A 17,625-nucleotide genomic window follows, 5' to 3' on the forward strand; every position below is an offset into this window, starting at 1 on the left:
TTGATTAGTCAACTTATCTATGACCAGCACAAGATAGATTGAATACGTAAGTAACTGAGTTAAAACGCATGAGCAAAAAAACACAAAAATTACATGAATATTATTATACACTGGTAACTTCCACTTCATCTTCAAGAGTAAAGTTTGGTTGATAAAGCCTAAGTTTTAGCTGAAGAGTGTTGATCTGTTTCTGAGTAATGGTCAGCTGTTTCTTCATCATTCTGTGCTTGTCTTTTAGTCGACTGTTTTGAGACGCAAATTTCTGTGTAATCAAACAGTGGCACCATCAATACAATAATTATGCTACGTATATACTATTATGAGAACGAGTATCGTATATAATTATACAGACATCACTTCAGCCCTGGCGAGTTACCTGTTATATCATGCTATAATCACATATTGTGTTTTATATAATGATGACCCTGTTCCAAATTAAGCCTGGCGCTATGCTGTGTAATATTATAGGGACTGCATGTATGGCTTTTATGATATAAATGTGCACATTATATTATATAATGCTTCAGCAGCAGCACAACGTGAAAAACCAAACAAAACAAATGGTTACACTTACGATATTTTCAGTTGAGAGGACCACATTATGTTCTCTAAGTCTCACCACATCGTCCGTCAGCGATTGAAGGGACTGGAGCACCGAGTCTGAGCATCCAAACAAATAATGTGCACGTTAAATCGATCTGTTACATACATGAATATTACTATACTACGGAGATATTGATGTAGGCAACATGTACGTTGTACATACTATTGAGACAATTATTTCTTACCATAAAGCTCTCCAACATCCGTTGAAATGCTGTCAATTGACTCTGCTCGACGTATAACCATATCCTACAAAGATGACAATTAATACAAATATGTATTAACTGTGCAATGAATAATGATACAAAATGAACAATTATGGAATGTGTGGGAGTTACGTATTGCTCCGTCAGTTGATGCATGTATATGACAGTCATCAAGACTATATGCTTACATGTGTACAATATCATAGCTCTACCCACCTCTCTATCCTCAGAGCTAGCCCTCTGCTCGAGGGAATTAGAGCTCCGGAACTGAATGTTCTTTAGAATGTCCTCCAGTCGTCTCTTTTCACTCTCACTTTGTCTCTGCACCTCACCATTCAGTGAGTCGTTGTGCTTTGGGGAAATCTCGTAACGAGACGAACTGTCTCCACTTCTTCGCAGTATTTTTGGGGTATTTTGTAAGGACATTGATTTTCGATGACCTGGGTTGAGTACTCTGAATTCGTTCTGAGGAGAGCCAGCAGAGGTAAAAGAGTTTAGATAAGGATTAGACCAGTCATAGGGGGTCACTTGCACGGCAGCATCAGCCATTTTGGGTTTGCCTGGTAGTGTGAGACACACATCAGAGATGGACAAGTCACTTTCCTTCCTCTCGAGGATAGTGGGATTAGATTTGGTCCTGGGAATGAAAAAGCAAAGTAAAAAATACTCCAACACATTTTAGTTACACAGCTCAGTATAAAGTGTGTAATTATGAGTAAATGCACGGATCAGTTACTTATGAAGATCCGCCGTAAAGAATGCTAACCTGTCTGGTGACGGGCGGTGCTCAGCCTTGAGCCTCTCGTGCTGTCTCTTAGCAGCTATCTCAGCCTCCACTACACTGGGCAGATCATAGGGAACACTCCAGTTCAGAGAGGACGCAATAGATGAATCCTCAGAAGAGTCTCTCTTCATAGAGTGTTTGATCACTGGGGAAGTTGGTTCTTTCCGCTTTCTGAAGTAGTCGGAGAATCCTGCTGCACCACCGAACGATTTTGTTCTCTTTGGTCTCTTTCTATCTTCTGAGTCTGCTTTCTTGGTAGTGAAGCGGTTGCGAGGTTTACCTTTAACATCTACTCTGGACAGCTCGGCCAAGTCTGGTGTAGCGTGCCCAACGGAAGGACGGCCATTGATCATGACTGTGTAGTCAGATGGCGAGTGCTCCTTCCTACAGCAATTTACACAACCATGAAGTTAACAAGTCATATACACGTGACACATTAATCAATGCAGAGTATGAGAGCACTCACTGAATGGATGCACTGGCCAGATCAGGAGTGCTCCCCACCACCATCTCCCGTGGCGACGATGGCTCAGACCGGAGCTTACGATAGATTTGCTGTTAGAGAGAACATTGCGATAAATAAAGCACACATTTTTTCGTCACACAAGTGAAGGATTTAACAATAGTGAACTGAATGACGGCCAATGCATTCTCATAATCATTCAATGTGATTGCGTAATACAAGTATATGCTTGGTGCACAAGTTGGTGCTAAAATTGCACACTCAGATTCGATTAATTAATTAAGAAGAGTATAACGCACCCTTGATGGGTCAGCTGCTAGTGACTTTCTCTTTGTGGATAGGGAGTTTTGAGGTGACTCCTTCTTGTTGAATATGCCACCCAGCGTTCTCCTTCTGCGTCGCCTAGTCTTGACCGAGTTCATTTCAGAACCAGACGCTAGAGATGTCTGTATGTGGAAGCAGTCACTGAGTATGCGCATGCACGACAAATACAATAGTCAGATTATGCGAATAAGGCATGTGAATATAGCGTAAGGCCTGTAGCCCCAAACTGCATGTGACATTGAGGAATTACATGTACAAAAGAGTATGCCCTGAGCTACACCAGATAGCTCACCATTCCCTTGATGAGAGAGGGGTAGTCCACATCATCCATTGTCTGTGCTATCTCCTCTACCAGGTGGAGGAAGAGCTGCGCTCTTGTCCGATTCTGGGGAGCGAAAATTCATTTAATTTGTGAAATAAATCACTACATGTATAATTTGCATTTCAACCTATACTGATGCATTGATTCTGTAACATCTCTACTAATGAATTGTGATAAATAGACTCACAGCAAGTTTCTTGAAGCTGGGTGCCATGTGACAGTTGAACTCTGCATTGAGTATCTTCGTCAGCAGCCACTCTCTGAAGTCTGGTCCCTTCTGAAACACTGCCGGGTCAGGTAAGGGTGGTCCAAACTGAGGCACGTCATCTTTAGCTGTCACTGCCACCTTTGGGGGTGAGGGCATAATTATGCAAACTGCACTAAATTAAGAGATATAGTCTAAATTCACCCTTCATTCATTGAAATATACTACTGTATGTACATGTATCCAAACATTCACCTACCTTGTAGACAGTGTGGTCAGTGTTGGGGTGCTCCACTTGTACTGCTATGTAGGAGTGGATGAAGTGAGAGCGGATGGCACTCGGACAGAACGGAGTGTTCTCCTCTTGGAACACTACCACCACTATGTCATTTCCAATGTGCCTCTTTTTTTGTACCTAATGGGCAAATCATTGATGATAAAATCAAGTAAAAGACAATTCTGTGAGAATATTAATTTTGTTGCCAGCATATACGTATAGCAATGTTATTGTATGGCCCCGAGGCTTTCTAATGTCTCTCCTTTAACTTAAAGTGGTGCTGGACTACCAGTCACTCTGTGCAAGAGATGAAACAAAGTATAATCGATTGTGTGGGGGAGTGGTTGCTCACATGCTGGGGGTCACTGTCGTCGTGTGGGAGGAGGGTGGAGACGTGGAACATGATCTCCCTGTCCTTGTACACAGTGTGCACAGACTGCTCGCCAGTCTGATCGTTGTTCACGTCTAGCCCTCCACGATACCTGCAGCAAATATAATGTTGTATTACTTGTGGACATGAGAAAAGGATGTGTGCAAACAGTCAACAAATTAATTTGCACAAAACATAAAGCTGGGGATTGTAGGCCATGCATATTGCTCATTAAGCAGTTACTAATTCCAAGCCCCCCCCTCTTGCACGTGTAATACCAGCTCACATGCATACATGACTCCCAAAGTTTACCGTTTGAAATTGCATCAATGCATATCACAAGCTTTCCACTACCTGGGCCAAATACTTTAACAAATTAATACCAACTTACCCTTCAAACCCTTTGAGGGTAACTTTTGAACCCAACATAGTCAGGAATTCATCTAGAGATTCTGAATGCTTCACATTGCCAAATATCTCTTCCTCACTTGTCTAGGCAGGAAAACAAATCATTATATCATTATCTTTGTCATCGAAAATTCAAACATATAGCTAATTTGCTATGCTTTCATCATGTCCTTCATTCATTCATTGGTTCACTATCACATGGCAACATGCATTGTGAGAAAAGAGTATGCCCCTACCTGCTCAAAATGTTGGTGGATAACTCCAATTTTGTGCGTCTTGGCCACTGGGTGCTCATCAAACTTGCGAATCAACTCAGCCGCCTGTGCATGGCAAATATTTGAAGTAACAGAGACACGCTCATAATGATGTGCAATGTTTTCTGATTGTTAAAACTGAAACTGCCAGCATAAATTATAGTAATTTTCAAATCTTAGCCAGTAGGTTTACCTTGGGTAGCTCAATTTTGAAGACTTTGTCAGTGGTGATCTTATCAGCTGACACATAACGTATATAGTCTGGAATGTCCAGATTGCTGAGAAGTTGAGAGTCAGGAAACACCTTGTATATTGTGTCTGACTGAGTTCTGTGAGAGAGAGAAACAGTTAGATTAATCGATCATTAAACGTGCAGCAAAGAATTTCATTGTAAGCAGTTATTTAATGGTGGCATTGCTTGCCTTAGTATAGCTCTGACTTGGGTTCCCTGATAGTCCTTCTCAAACTTGATGGAGAGTAGTACTGGCCCGACATTGGGATCCCTAGCAATGTAGTTGCTATGCTCCTGTATTTGGGTAAGAGGGTGTGTTATCACCTCGTGTACAGCTGTTAAAAATTAGCCAGATCATTAACTATCACTGTAGCAGCATCATGCATTTCGAAACTGTGGAATTCTCCACAGACATACGTACATGCATGCCAGTACATATCCAATGGTAAAGCATGAGAACACATTAACTCGTTAACGGATGCACTTAGTCGAAATTAGAAATCTAATTAACAGAAGCCCACAGGGCCTTCACCTCACCTGACCACAAAAGTGCCCCCCATAGGCGAGTGCAGTGAGGTCACACTGCACAGTGTAGTGCTCAGTACTGATCTCTGGTGCAGTCCACATGTCATCTTCTCCCTTAGCACTCTCGTACTCCCCATTCTGCACCCAGTACCCCCCATCAGGGGACTCTATCAGCAGCGGGTAGGGACCTTCACATTCCATCATCTACACGGTAAAAATAATAGTGATCTCATAATAGATCTACAACTTTGGGCTGTATACACTACCTGTTACTGTCAGATACTTTCAAAGACTACTTTTATTTGCACCTATGTACAACAGGGTTTTGAAGTAGATTACTTCCTACATGTTTTGTAGCTTGACGAAGGTAGGAAATGTGATACATTTTAGTGTATACACAAAGTAAGAGCCTTCATTGTAGCCACATCCCCTCCATAATAAACTATCCTTACCCTCTTTAGTGCCGCCATTGACCTTCTCCCCGGTGTGGATGCAGACCCAGCCATGAGAGGAGGGGGGCTAAATGACTGACGCACTTCATCTCGTATGATGTCTAGATCGTCTAAGCTCACGGAATGACGGGGCTTCTGTAGAGTGGACTCTGGCGAGACCTCAATTGAGGGGGGGAGGAGCTCCGGACTTGTCGATCCCAGCACTCCGTTAGTGAATGAGCTGCTGACAGTGATTGTATCTGCTTCATCATGGCCGTTCCTGTAACCAGACTCCTGTACGTAGGAGAAAGTAGCATATAGGATGATTATGAAAGAGAGTTAGTGCTTGATTTAAAATCCCACACTGCTGATGATAATTCAATTCAATTTGAAATAGAAATAGTACGCTACTCACGTCAAACACGTCGTCATTGTTGCTTTCCTCTGGGTCATTCACTGAGCCTGCTTTGAGTGTGTAGCGCTGATTCTCATATCTGTTGTCCTGCAACATGAAGTGTCAAGTTTAATTTCTCTGTAAGTTAGGACTGGTCTGATGTATTAAATCAGACTTAGAGTATACATGTAGTAGGCTCTGTGAATCGAATGGACTCCCAACAATACCAGGAAAACTGAGCCTCAAAAACCAACACATTCCAGGAATACATTATTTGGCTCGGAGTCACAGACTACTAGACACACTTATTGCTCACTGATATGCTCACAGACACATTATATGTACCACCCAGAATTTAAAGTCTTATGACTATATAATTATATAATAATCATAAGCATAAACATACCTGCACTTTCGATAGGAGCTCAAGAAATACATCTCTCTCTTGAAGCTACAAGGAAGGAAGAATAATATGTGTGATAGGTCCAGAGGTTGTTTGTTTGAATGTGCTTACTACTGAATTCCGGACGCTGGTCTGACCTTCCTCGGGAGGAGCAAAGGACTTGGAGCTTAAATCCTCAGTGCTCATTCTGTAGTGTGGTAGTGTGGCGGATGTTATATGTAATTATACATAAGTTCCCAGTGTCGAGCTCGAGTAAGTTAAGAAAACAAATTTTCAATTATGAAAAGTTGGCTACTGTATATACAATAACAGGCTAGCTCTAAAATCATGTTTGCAATGATACGTGCATGGGATACATGCAGACACTCACGTCCAAGGTTCAATGGCTCGGTCTGGAATGGGAAGTGTTCCTTTGCTCTTCTTTTTCCTGAGCCTCACTGACCCGTAGGTTTTACCTCTCCTGTGTGTGTGTGGGGGGGAGGAGGTGTATTTTGTGCTCTTCCTGATTGTACAAGTAAACTACATTTCTTATATCCTGCTAGTATAATACTTAACTTAACAATATACATGTGAATTGGCTAACCTTTAACTCACTTACAACCAAATAAGTGACATACAGGTAAACACCCAAATCACAAACAACACGTGAAAAACCATTAACAAGGTGATTTCGGAAATATTATATAGGATTTTGGGGGGTTTTCATTCAAAAAATATCAGGTAGATATCTCTAAACATCAAAAACACCCGTGCAAAACCATCAACAAATGCATTTTCGGAATTACATATTAGGGATTTTTCCTAGTATATGGCGAGTGAAAACTCTCTGTATAGTAGAGGCAGTGATAAGATAGCCACACATAAGGGACTGATTTTGGCTGAATATGGTGGCCAAGCCGTGAATAGTCGTGATAAAATGAGCCATACATAGAGTGCCAATGAAGTGTCATGTCACTAATTAAGCAATGAATAGAAATTCCAATGCCCACTAACCCGGAGGAAGCGACAGCAGCCAAACCTCACACACCAGCATGTGCAAAATGCCTTGAACTCTACACATGCAATGGGAAAATAAAAAAATGATAGGGGCTTCACATTTGATATTGACACTACAATAACACTAGCTTCCTCACTCCCAAACAAGGCACAGCCTTGCACTAAATACGTATGTTTGAAAGGTCTTCAAAGCATACAACAACAAATTCTTCATCATACACACACCCCAGGAGTGCAGAGACAGCTGTCTTGCACATAGACTGACCACCCACTATCGAAAGGTGTTTTTTTTACTAGTCTGGGGTGCACAGTAGAACTACAAATAAAAATACCATTATACAGGATGTTTGCAATTCTGATACTATATAGGTACAACAAAATGTAAGTAATACTGTACGTATACTGGGGTCAAAACATTCGTGGGTTGAGCAATATTTAGTCAGTTTGTGACATGTATTTTTGTTCACTGCAAGTAAAGGCGGTCAGTGATCGTTTCATTCGTGGGTAAAATATTCGTGCTCAGGGAATCACAATTATAAAACCACGAACATTCCTCCCGAAAATTGCGCGCTATACGGTAGTATGTATACGTAGTTACAAACTATAGCTTTGAAGATAGTGATGTCATGCTGTTCTAACGGGGACTCTATGAGATAATTTATAAAACAGGACATTGTAACTCTGACCACACTTCTGAAAAATTTATATATAAAATATTTGTGCTCAGGGATTCACAATCATGAACACCATGAACCGCTATACAGTAGTACGTATACGTAGTTGAACAAACTATAGCTTTGAAGATGGTGATGTCATGCTGTTCTAACGGGGACTCCATGAGATAATTTATAAAACAGGACATTGTAACTCTGACCACACTTTTGAAGAATTTCCATCCTAAAAGTATGTTATGATAACTTCCCTAGCGACGAGTATGGCTATAAACTGAGCTATCCGTTACTTTTTAGACAGCAAAGCAATGCATCAATTTCATAAACCTAGCTATCAGATTTCGAGAGATAGTGAACTATACTAACTTAATTTGTGAAAGCAGCTAGCACTGCATGGTGTTCATTTATGAACACATGCCTAGCATACATGAAACAGTTAAGAAATAAGTATATCACTAATAACTTGATGTCACATACATTATGATTATGACCAGCACTGTTCGTTTGTATACATGCAGCAAACAAGTACAGACCATGCACTTAGAGTATTTTCCCTGTAATAATTATTCTAACTTACTTCAAACTTGAGAACCAGGTTGCCATTTTCTCAGCTTAGGCGCAGCTTGTCCTACTTATTACAAAGTGCACTATATAGCTAAGTATCTAAATTAGACAGCTCGAATAAACAAGTTGCTACACTGCGTGGATTTATTAATTAAAGATTCTCTGCAAACTTAGTTGACTGTTTATTGAGTGACTACTAGTTCAATTCTCTATGGGCTGAGTGTTTATCAAGTGAAAATCACAACACCTTGTTTTGGGGACTTGCCAAACAAACAAACCAGTTTATTGTTATCCCCTCACATGTGCTGCAGTATATACTATACATTATACTCACATGCGGCGGTGATGCCAGCTAGTAAAATTAATTATGATCACAATCTGTGCAGCCGCATGCACACACACACACACACTATACATTGGGACTGTCTCGACTTTGTTGCTACAGTTCAAAAGCATGGCAACCATTCTATAGTAATTATATCTTGGATGGTAGCCATAAAAATAGCTTGTATGCTCATTCACTCGTAATGCGCAATTGGCCCTGTAGAATAATTTCACTACCTGCAAGATTAATGTGGCGGGGAAGCATATAGTCACAAAATCAAATGATGCACATGCAGGACCAAATTAAGCCCCGATACACACTTTTGTAACAGATATTAAGCATTGCTAAATCAAGCACGGTTGGAATTAGCAAACAAGGTATACGCCATGCATACTGGGGAGCACTTATATGACGCTTGTTGACAAACTCACTAATATTGTGAGCAAAATAACCTTTGAGACAGAAACTGTAGAGGGAGTTGTCAGGTTAGGATATATGGTGTGCACCCTCTCCCACATATAAACAAGGAACGCCCCATATAAACCGTAGGGACTCAATTCAAGGTGGCTACGTATAGGCACTTCAAACAATCTTTTGAGGGTTTGCGAACAAGGTGTTAACACATACACGTAGCTCCAGGCACGTTTGAGGCGGCTATGCATAACAATGTATCAAAATAGGTACTTTCAGTTATTGTGCCGCTGTGGTTAAAGCAATGGGTTACAATCAAAAAATGTGCTAACTTTTGAAATAATTCTGTAAACTATTGATCTAGTGAAGTACAGCCTTGTCTCCGCTCGTGACATACACAGTAGATATCCAATCAGTGATTGTGCCAATTAGGTTACCACATTATTATTAATAAGACCTATCACATCACATTAGACATTGAATAGGTGGCCCAGCTGACACCCAACTCTAACTTGTGTACGTATGATTAATGCAATTAACCTCAGATTAAGGCATTCCAAGTTATTAGAACACAATGACTACAATCACAGCAATACAGTTTACTGTACGACTGTCCTTATCAGTACATATGGAAAAACACACAGGTGCTCTCATTTTTTAAAAACTAGAGCAAGATTCTTTTACGCTCCATATATGCATAGTAACTGATGAGATTAACAAACACATAGCAAGTAAACATTGTGTCTTGCTCTTCCTACATAATGTTCAATCAATTAATAGCACCACACGATTACATATACTGGTATTCCCAGTCACACTGCATGGTGTTATTACTGCATGGCTGCTTGCTATGTACAAACCACAGTACATAATATAGAAACACTCCACGCAAGAAACATGCACTCCACACAAGCTGACCGTAGGCAAATCGAATTTAGGTTCGTCAATGTTACATGCTGCAGTTGTGCTATACAAGCCCTGATACATGCTGTGGTATGCTGTTCATTATTGAAGCACACTTAGATGGATGCATTCTATACTAAAGTATGGTGGGACAATTCACGACCATAGCGTATCTATGGTAGCATTCATGTATGCACTGTAGTGATTATGACGTTCTGCTAGTGCTTTTGCATGGGGACTCAGTTACGGTACATGCATGCATGCACAGTATGATTCAATGCAAGTGACTAAGTGTGTAACAAGATAAGTCACAAACCGAATGTTTTATTGCTAGAAGAAGAGATTGTCTTAGCAATCAAAGTGGTGGGAGGTTGTCACAACTGTTTGCACTTACTCACCATGGGGAAGCTGTCTTGCCAACTTTACTCTTCAGCTTGTTGCTTGTCATAGTACTCATGCTGGACTGGTAGTTTGTCTTGCACTATAGCTAACTTGAGGTACTTGAGATTGTGGTTACTGTGGCTACTATGTTAGTAAACAAACTCGAGCTAGTAGTAGCTATGATAGTAGTAGTAACTGCACATCCAATAACAGCACTGACTGTACTCTACCTACTCTGCAGGAAGCTTTGTACAAACTGGCAGACTAGCTGCTCTAAAGGCAATAGTGATGCTAGGCTAATTGGCAGGTATGTATTACAGCACGGTTAAGTGGTGTAGTACAATACTTGTGGTTAGGACCATTAGCTCAGTCATCTGTTCTAACAGGAAGCAGTAGCAACCATAGGTACTTTTGGAATACAACCAATACAGCCAAGCTATTAGTGTAGAGCACATGTAGGGGTGTCTGACCACAGAGCCAAAAGGGGCTTCGCAAGAGTTGTTAGTTGTGATGTCACCAACGATACAATGTACATGATGCTAATAAGGGCATTGACAACATGCAGACTTGTTACTCCAATTATCTACATGAGGTACAAACTAAAGTGTATGGAGCTGCTCCAAATCATGTTTAACACATAACTAGCCGCCAGGGTGGGAATGGCATTTGCCATACTGCTACAAACAAGTACAAATAAACATAACCACTGCTAACAACAAAACAATCGAACACAACAACATACCAAAATCATGGAAATTAAAGTAATGATCCACAATTTTGCGAGTGTGAACAAGGATGTATAGTATATAGTACAAAACTTGTTGTCAGTCAATAAACAGCGAAACACACACACACAGAGTCACAACCACAACTCTTCCTTCTAGGACTTCAGCAAACAACAAACACCTAGTTCTAGTTCTGTATGTGGGATGCACACAAAACCACAAACTTGTATCATCAAAATTAATCACAGCACTCGTAACATTGGTATTAGCTCCATCACTGACACCATCTGCTATGTTATGAGGCCCCAAAATAGCAGTACATGCAGCTAATCAAAACAATTGTGTGAGCCTACATAATTGCAATTTCCTCTTCCTGGAATACGTACAACTAATTTACCTGATATCGTTCATAGATACAGACTTAGCAGAATCGGTAACATTGGTATTAGCTCCATCACTGACACCATTTGCTATGTTATGAGGCCCCAAAATAGCAGTACATGCAGCTAATCAAAACAATTGGGTGAGCCTACATAATTGCAATTTCCTCTTCCTGGAATACATACAACTAATTTACCTGATATCGTTCATAGATACAGACTTAGCAGAATCCTCAACCAGCTCTTGAAAACGAACACATCTCCTTAAATTTTTTTTTCCGGATCCTCGTCTAATCTTGGGCAGATGTAAGAGAATGCTCCTCTTCTTGTTGCTAGCACCCTCACTGATCGTTTGCATACTTTCTGAATGAGACATAGGCGGTCTTTGCTCTAAGTCTGCTGCTGTGAAGTTTGTACATGATCTTGAACAAGGTATAATTGTTGTGAATCCTTTTTGGTGTGAAGTAGCAGCTTTTTTATTTTTGACACACTCCGTATTAAAAGGTAGAGTACTGTTAGTCACAGTCACCTTGTTATGGTTGGTGCTAATGATTTCTTTGTTGATAGGAAATGAGTCATCAGTCGTTAATCTGCCAGGTGAGTCGACATTTTGATGGGGGTACGAGTTATTGTCAAATATGTACAACAGTAGTGTGGCTTCCCTACTGTTGGTTTGATGTGACGATGTGCATGCTTGCTTTAGTACACTCTTGGACAATTCAGTTGTAGTTTTCATCTTCGGTTTTATCGACTTATTTCCCTTGTAAGGATCTTCCCATTTCCTTTCGACTTGCAGACCTCCAGCAATGATTATTTCTTCGAGGACCATATCTTCCAAGGAAATAGGGACTGTGCTGTTGCCGTCTGAAAGTGGTATCTCTTCTGTTTGCTTAACCCCACCGGACATGGGGAGAGTTGATTCCACAGCTGGAACGTTCCTGATTGATGCAGCTGGCTCTTGTCTGTCACTAATAACATCGAGGATTCCTGAGGGGGGCATTGAGATATCGGTTGGCCTTCTTTTGTCGAAAATCAAGATTACCGAGTCCCTAGCACCTACAGCAGAGTAGTTCACAGCCTCCATATCAAACACCTCCTGCCAACCATTCTCACTAAGACACTCAGTGCTACCTCCATTCAGCGGGTTGTCTACACTAAAAGAAACAGTGGCCACAGATTTCTTCTTCTTTAGCGACCCTCTCTTTATACGTTTCTTTGAGGTCACTGCTTTTGTTTGGCTAGGTATCACTTTGCTATTGGGTTGCCCCATCCTACACACACAGCTGTGAATGTTAACTGACACCAGTTAACAAACCAGCTAGTTGAGACAACTTAGCATACCTAAGACACACACAAAGAGGTAGGCTACCTAGCTAGCTACTATACAGGCCAAATTGGTGAAGCATGTGATATGGAGTGATGAACACAATGGAGCCGGCCATCTTTGGCACACTACTACAACTACAATCAAACAATGTTGATTACACATGCAGACAGCTATACCGCGTACACACAAGTCATAAACAGCTAACATATAAGCAGGTTACTTGAACCATAAATTATAATTACATATTTGCTACTTCACACAGGCAATGATTTAGGTTAATTATTTGCCCATCCGATATAAAAGTGAAAATTTAACCTGCAATGATTGTGCTTGGTTGTTGGTAATAGCCATGGTTCGGTTCACTGTGGACAAAGACAAAACAAACCCCCCTACACAACCTGCATGATAATACCTATCGTGCACTAACCAGTTATGTTGGTACTGAATCATATATCCGACCACTCCCCACCCAATTATGGCATGCACTGAAAGAGCATCCTCCTACAGTACTAGTAACCAAACCAGCTATTCAGTTACGCACCACAGCACACAGAGTAAAACTAGGTGCATGCAGTAGGAGTACGTACATTGTAGCACATTGTAGCTATGGATACTTGGCTTAATTATGATATGGTCAAAAAGACAATAATAGAGACACTTAGCGAACTCATTTGCATCTTTTCAAATGATGAGATCACCACTCGGGTAATAATATGAGTGTGTCAGCTATTAATTGTACATTGTACTATACATACAATCACTGACCAGAGAAAAAAATTGTGGTTTTGGTTTCTAGCAGGTATAGTGGGAAACTCCACCACTAACGTAGTGCACAAGGAAATATCAGTTGTACTCTAAGTACAAAGTATAATAAATTATAGTGAGAGCACTAATGACTAGTTTTCCACAGGGGGCACAGGGGTGAGTGCATAACACTACCAATGTCAATAACCTGTGTACACAAACAGATCTAGAGCAAATGATTTTAGCATGGTTCTAGGAATGGACAGTGGGAAACTTATCCACTCTCCAAGGAAATGTCAGTAGTACGTACTTTGGAGTACGTTATTGCATATTTACAAAGTGGGTATTGAAACTTGAGCAGCAAAAACAAACACAACACTTATTCAACATGGCATGGATTCCTTGAACACAGAAACAACCGTACCAGCACCTGTTTATAATGTATACATACGCCCCATCACACACAAACAAGCATATTCTGTATAACTTTCATCCTAAAGTCTCTTTATCCCAACAGTCTAATAGCCCACTTGCAATTAGTCACAACAAGACTACTCTGTCAAGTTATGTACTTCACCGCATTGAAGGGGCATGGTGTACATAAGAGCTACAAGATACGCCCACCTTTTCCATTGTGTTGACAGCTAGGAAGCCATTTAGCACCCCATTTCACACAGTCAGTTTACAGGACCGTGTAAATAGGTAAAAAGAGAAAAGTCTGACGGACATGGCTATAAACAGGGAAACCCAATGTGTTCAGCAAGCTAGGAAGCCTAGGTTTTGATGTGGTTTCAGCTCCAGGGTTGCTGTTTTTGCTAGTTATAGAGTATAATACAAGGAAATGCATGTAATTATTGATAAGTACTGTAGCCACACAATTACCAAAGGGATCATCCCATGATCCTGGATGGTCTACATGGTAGCTAGCTAGATGTTAATTATTTGCATACTAATATAGAGGGGATGAAAGGACTAACTAACCTTTAGTTTTTAGAGGCCTGTCCAGGGTGATCTTGAGCCTTCTGTCGGTATGAATCTGGAACTCCACCAGATCTCTTTTCTTGAGTTGGAATTTTATTCAGAGCAGCTCTAGCTACATAGCTCAGTTGCTACTCTCTACAATGCATGGTACACACCACGCATTACTATGTATTCATTTTGAGGAGGTGTGTCACCCACAATATGAATGTTGGCTGCAATATTAGTTAAAGGATCATCACTAAAGAAAATCATACTCTGAGATCTGAGATCATAAAGTATACAATCATAATATTATCGTATTACAGTGTGTAAAACATCCAACGACACATATAAAACCATTGCTACAGAAGTTAGAATTCTACCCACCCCCCTCCACTACCCTCAGTTTGTGGTTTCGGTTTTGTACCAAACGACTCAAAGTCACCCCAGTCGTCTTTTGGTTTCTGTGATGGCGGTGGGTTCAAAGGACGAGCTGCATTCGTGGGAGGTGGAGGGAGCAGACTACCACCCACACCTAGACCTGTGGTAATGGGAATACAGTGTAATAATATTCAATGCAGGTTTTATCTCGTGAATATAATCATCAACGACAAATAAATTACCAATAACCTACACAAAGGTGACACGATTCAATGTAAGCTGCACCACTACATCCTAATCCTAACCCTAACCCTAGACCTAACCCTAAAACTAAGTCTTTACTTCTTACCGACTGATTTTGGCTTGCTGGCTCCTCCACTGGCTCCAGCTCCAGTCTTGTTTTTCTACAAGAGATCACAGAAAAGCAAGTTAGAATGTACGCACGCACGCACGCACGCATGCACACACGCACACACACACACACACACACACACACTATCCAGTACAGTAGCTAAGGATACCTGCAACGCTGACTGTGCATGTGAATAGAACACCAAGTCAAATAAATTCTGCATAATCACATAATCATACACCAACTCCCACATTATAATTATTACTAGGTATACGCACACGCATGACTAGCCTCACGCAGAGTTGTATTTAAGTACACATTTTAGGAGAAAGAAGGAGAGCTTGCTAGAGAGTATAGAGAATGAGATTTATGAAATAGCAAATACATAATCATACATTTTTGGTTAGAATCAGTCTCTCAAGCTCAAGAACTCTGCTGTCTCTTTCCAAGAGTATAGTAGTGTCGTTGTTGGCTTTGTTCTTGTACAGCCTAAAGCTACTAGTACGTAGCTTTCATTCTAGCATAATTATGCCAATAGTAGATCAGTTTAGAGGTAATAAAGATTAACCGAATGTAGCCACACTCAATTCCGCATTCCTGAAGCGTGACATTCCTGAGCGTGACATACATATATACAAAGGTTTCGTGAGATACGATGCAGTATTAGTTGGCTCGCACTCAGAGGAGGTTGGACACGCGTCATCCACCGTCAGGTTTTATCACGTGCGCTCATAAGTTAAAATGACTGATTAGGCACTATTAGGCACCTCGATGCTCCACTGTTTTGTAGGCTGTACAGAGACACTGCAAGTAGCCAGAAGTGGTCTAGGAGCATTCCCACTGCTCTCTCACCTTCCCTACACTGCTGAAAAGATTCCAAGATGGATCTAGACTGAACTTTTCCAATTTTTGTCCAACAGGATTATGTATGAGCAGAGGAGGTCAGAGCACCATTAATCTATTTTTCTTTAGCGTTCTCTAGCTCTTACTTGCACTGATAAGCTTTTACATTCTCACCTTTGACCTCCTCTGGCTCGCGCTAAGGCGCTCGGCAATTACACTCACCCCAAGATTGATCTGTATCTTCTGTCCTGCTTTGAGACTGTAGTCCTTGTGTTGCACTGGCTCTGTCTCCTGCTTAGCTATTTCTTGACTTGTCTTAACACCCCTACACAAGAAACACATGACCAGTTATTAGTACAACAAAGCATTGAAAATGAATGGTAGACCAACAAACACTTACAGCACACTCTACACAGTACAAACTTGATACATTCAATATGCACCAAACTTTATTAAAGGTGAATGTATAATGGTTGAAAAAGATACCTAAAGCTACAAATTCAACCCAGGATTTTTCCGAAGAGCTCACTTGAAGTGGTCCTGCAGTGCCACGTTGAAGTCAAAGGCGTCCCCTCTATCCTCAAACCCTAAACCCACAAAGGCATGTTGCCCGGAGATGTCCTGTAGCCTCAGCACAAAGTACCTACTCGAGTCAGACACAGGCTCTATGGCCAGCCCGGGGTGATTGTCCACGGGAGATTGGGCAAAAAGCTCACCTGGGGAGGTGAAATTTGGTTGTTATGCAAAGTTACATGTACAAACTGTTACCTGCTATCAATTCAGCCTTAATTCACACGAAATGATAATTGCATGCTTAAATCGAATGATAATTATGGGATCATTTGATTTAAGGCGACCCTCTGACATTTGAGAACCGCTTTGATTTCTTTTACATACATGGTCTTAAAACGTAACACTATCTTCCACTCATTCTTCTCCACTACCTCCCACCCTCTCCCTTTCTTCCCCACTACACCACTACCTAAGTACTTTTTAGTGTCGCCTTAAAATCGCAGCTCATTGCAGGTCACCATGCTGACTCTCGTCCGCTTGCCCTGTTTCTCCTTTTTTCTTTTCTACACAATTAAGACTCACCGCTAATTCTGTCTTCAAGTCTAACCCAGCAGACATTGCCTTTAACAACAATTCTCATTCGGCCCTTCCAGTTCGGTTCAGTGAGTTGCCAGTCAGCAGCCCTGAATGAAAGCAACAACAACTGCATTACTCTTCTTTTTATCACTGTTCTATTAATATTAAAAGGTCTACCAATGCAATGGAAAGGTTTATGACATAATAAGAATGCTGTCTTCCTGATCACACACCTCACAGCTCTGGTAGTGGAGCCACGAGGTGGTATCTGGTACACAAACACATCTGGCTTGGCTAGAATGACTCTCTCATAGGTATCAGCCATCTTCTGTCTTCTTTTTATACTGTGTATACTTTTGGTAGCTGCTAGCT

At 41.0% G+C, this 17,625-nt stretch overlaps 2 protein-coding genes across 7 annotated transcripts; both read right to left on the minus strand.

The window, feature by feature from the left end:
• LOC135333660 (rap1 GTPase-activating protein 1-like) lies at positions 1–14,751 on the minus strand. Of its 6 annotated transcripts, none has more exons than XM_064528666.1 (22): positions 14,610–14,751; positions 6,572–6,661; positions 6,313–6,388; positions 6,205–6,249; positions 5,820–5,906; positions 5,426–5,698; positions 4,986–5,177; positions 4,639–4,742; positions 4,410–4,545; positions 4,199–4,282; positions 3,946–4,046; positions 3,537–3,666; positions 3,167–3,322; positions 2,890–3,048; positions 2,673–2,765; positions 2,356–2,502; positions 2,060–2,148; positions 1,576–1,977; positions 1,026–1,446; positions 789–852; positions 575–660; positions 1–262 (listed from the first exon to the last, which is right to left on the minus strand). In XM_064528666.1, exons 3-22 carry the CDS (start codon positions 6,385–6,387, stop codon positions 104–106), a joined length of 3,003 nt encoding a protein of 1,000 aa, XP_064384736.1. In that variant the 5' UTR covers position 6,388; positions 6,572–6,661; positions 14,610–14,751; the 3' UTR covers positions 1–103. The 6 variants fall into 6 exon arrangements, with proteins under 6 accessions (XP_064384736.1, XP_064384737.1, XP_064384732.1 ...); XM_064528667.1 differs by lacking the exon at positions 14,610–14,751 and adding an exon at positions 14,253–14,406; XM_064528662.1 differs by lacking the exon at positions 14,610–14,751 and adding an exon at positions 11,755–12,981.
• Positions 14,752–14,829: 78 nt separating this feature from the next.
• LOC135333764 (adaptin ear-binding coat-associated protein 2-like) lies at positions 14,830–17,623 on the minus strand. Its single transcript, XM_064528796.1, has 6 exons — positions 17,487–17,623; positions 17,260–17,360; positions 16,694–16,880; positions 16,387–16,489; positions 15,319–15,373; positions 14,830–15,129 (listed from the first exon to the last, which is right to left on the minus strand). Exons 1-6 carry the CDS (start codon positions 17,576–17,578, stop codon positions 14,960–14,962), a joined length of 708 nt encoding a protein of 235 aa, XP_064384866.1. The 5' UTR covers positions 17,579–17,623; the 3' UTR covers positions 14,830–14,959.
• Between the last annotated feature and the right edge of the window lie 2 nt (positions 17,624–17,625).

The sequence above is a fragment of the Halichondria panicea genome, chromosome 3 (assembly GCF_963675165.1).
Source record: "Halichondria panicea chromosome 3, odHalPani1.1, whole genome shotgun sequence".
In the NCBI taxonomy this organism is placed as follows: Eukaryota; Metazoa; Porifera; class Demospongiae; order Suberitida; family Halichondriidae; genus Halichondria; species Halichondria panicea.

Excerpts from the sequence above, each read along its gene's own strand:
- LOC135333660 (XM_064528662.1), bottom strand. The coding sequence starts at position 12,827 with ATGGGGCAACCCAATAGCAAAGTGATACCTAGCCAAACAAAAGCAGTG. Across the intron at positions 6,662-11,754 it reads GTATCTATGAACGATATCAG|GAGAGGTAAAACCTACGGGT; the intron begins GTAAATTAGTTG and ends ACACACACACAG. Across the intron at positions 2,149-2,355 it reads TAGCAGCTGACCCATCAAGG|CAAATCTATCGTAAGCTCCG; the intron begins GTGCGTTATACT and ends TCTCTCTAACAG.
- LOC135333764 (XM_064528796.1), bottom strand. The coding sequence starts at position 17,578 with ATGGCTGATACCTATGAGAGAGTCATTCTAGCCAAGCCAGATGTGTTT. Across the intron at positions 16,881-17,259 it reads ACTTGAAGACAGAATTAGCG|GTGAGCTTTTTGCCCAATCT; the intron begins GTGAGTCTTAAT and ends TCACCTCCCCAG. Across the intron at positions 16,490-16,693 it reads GCACTGCAGGACCACTTCAA|GGGTGTTAAGACAAGTCAAG; the intron begins GTGAGCTCTTCG and ends TTTCTTGTGTAG.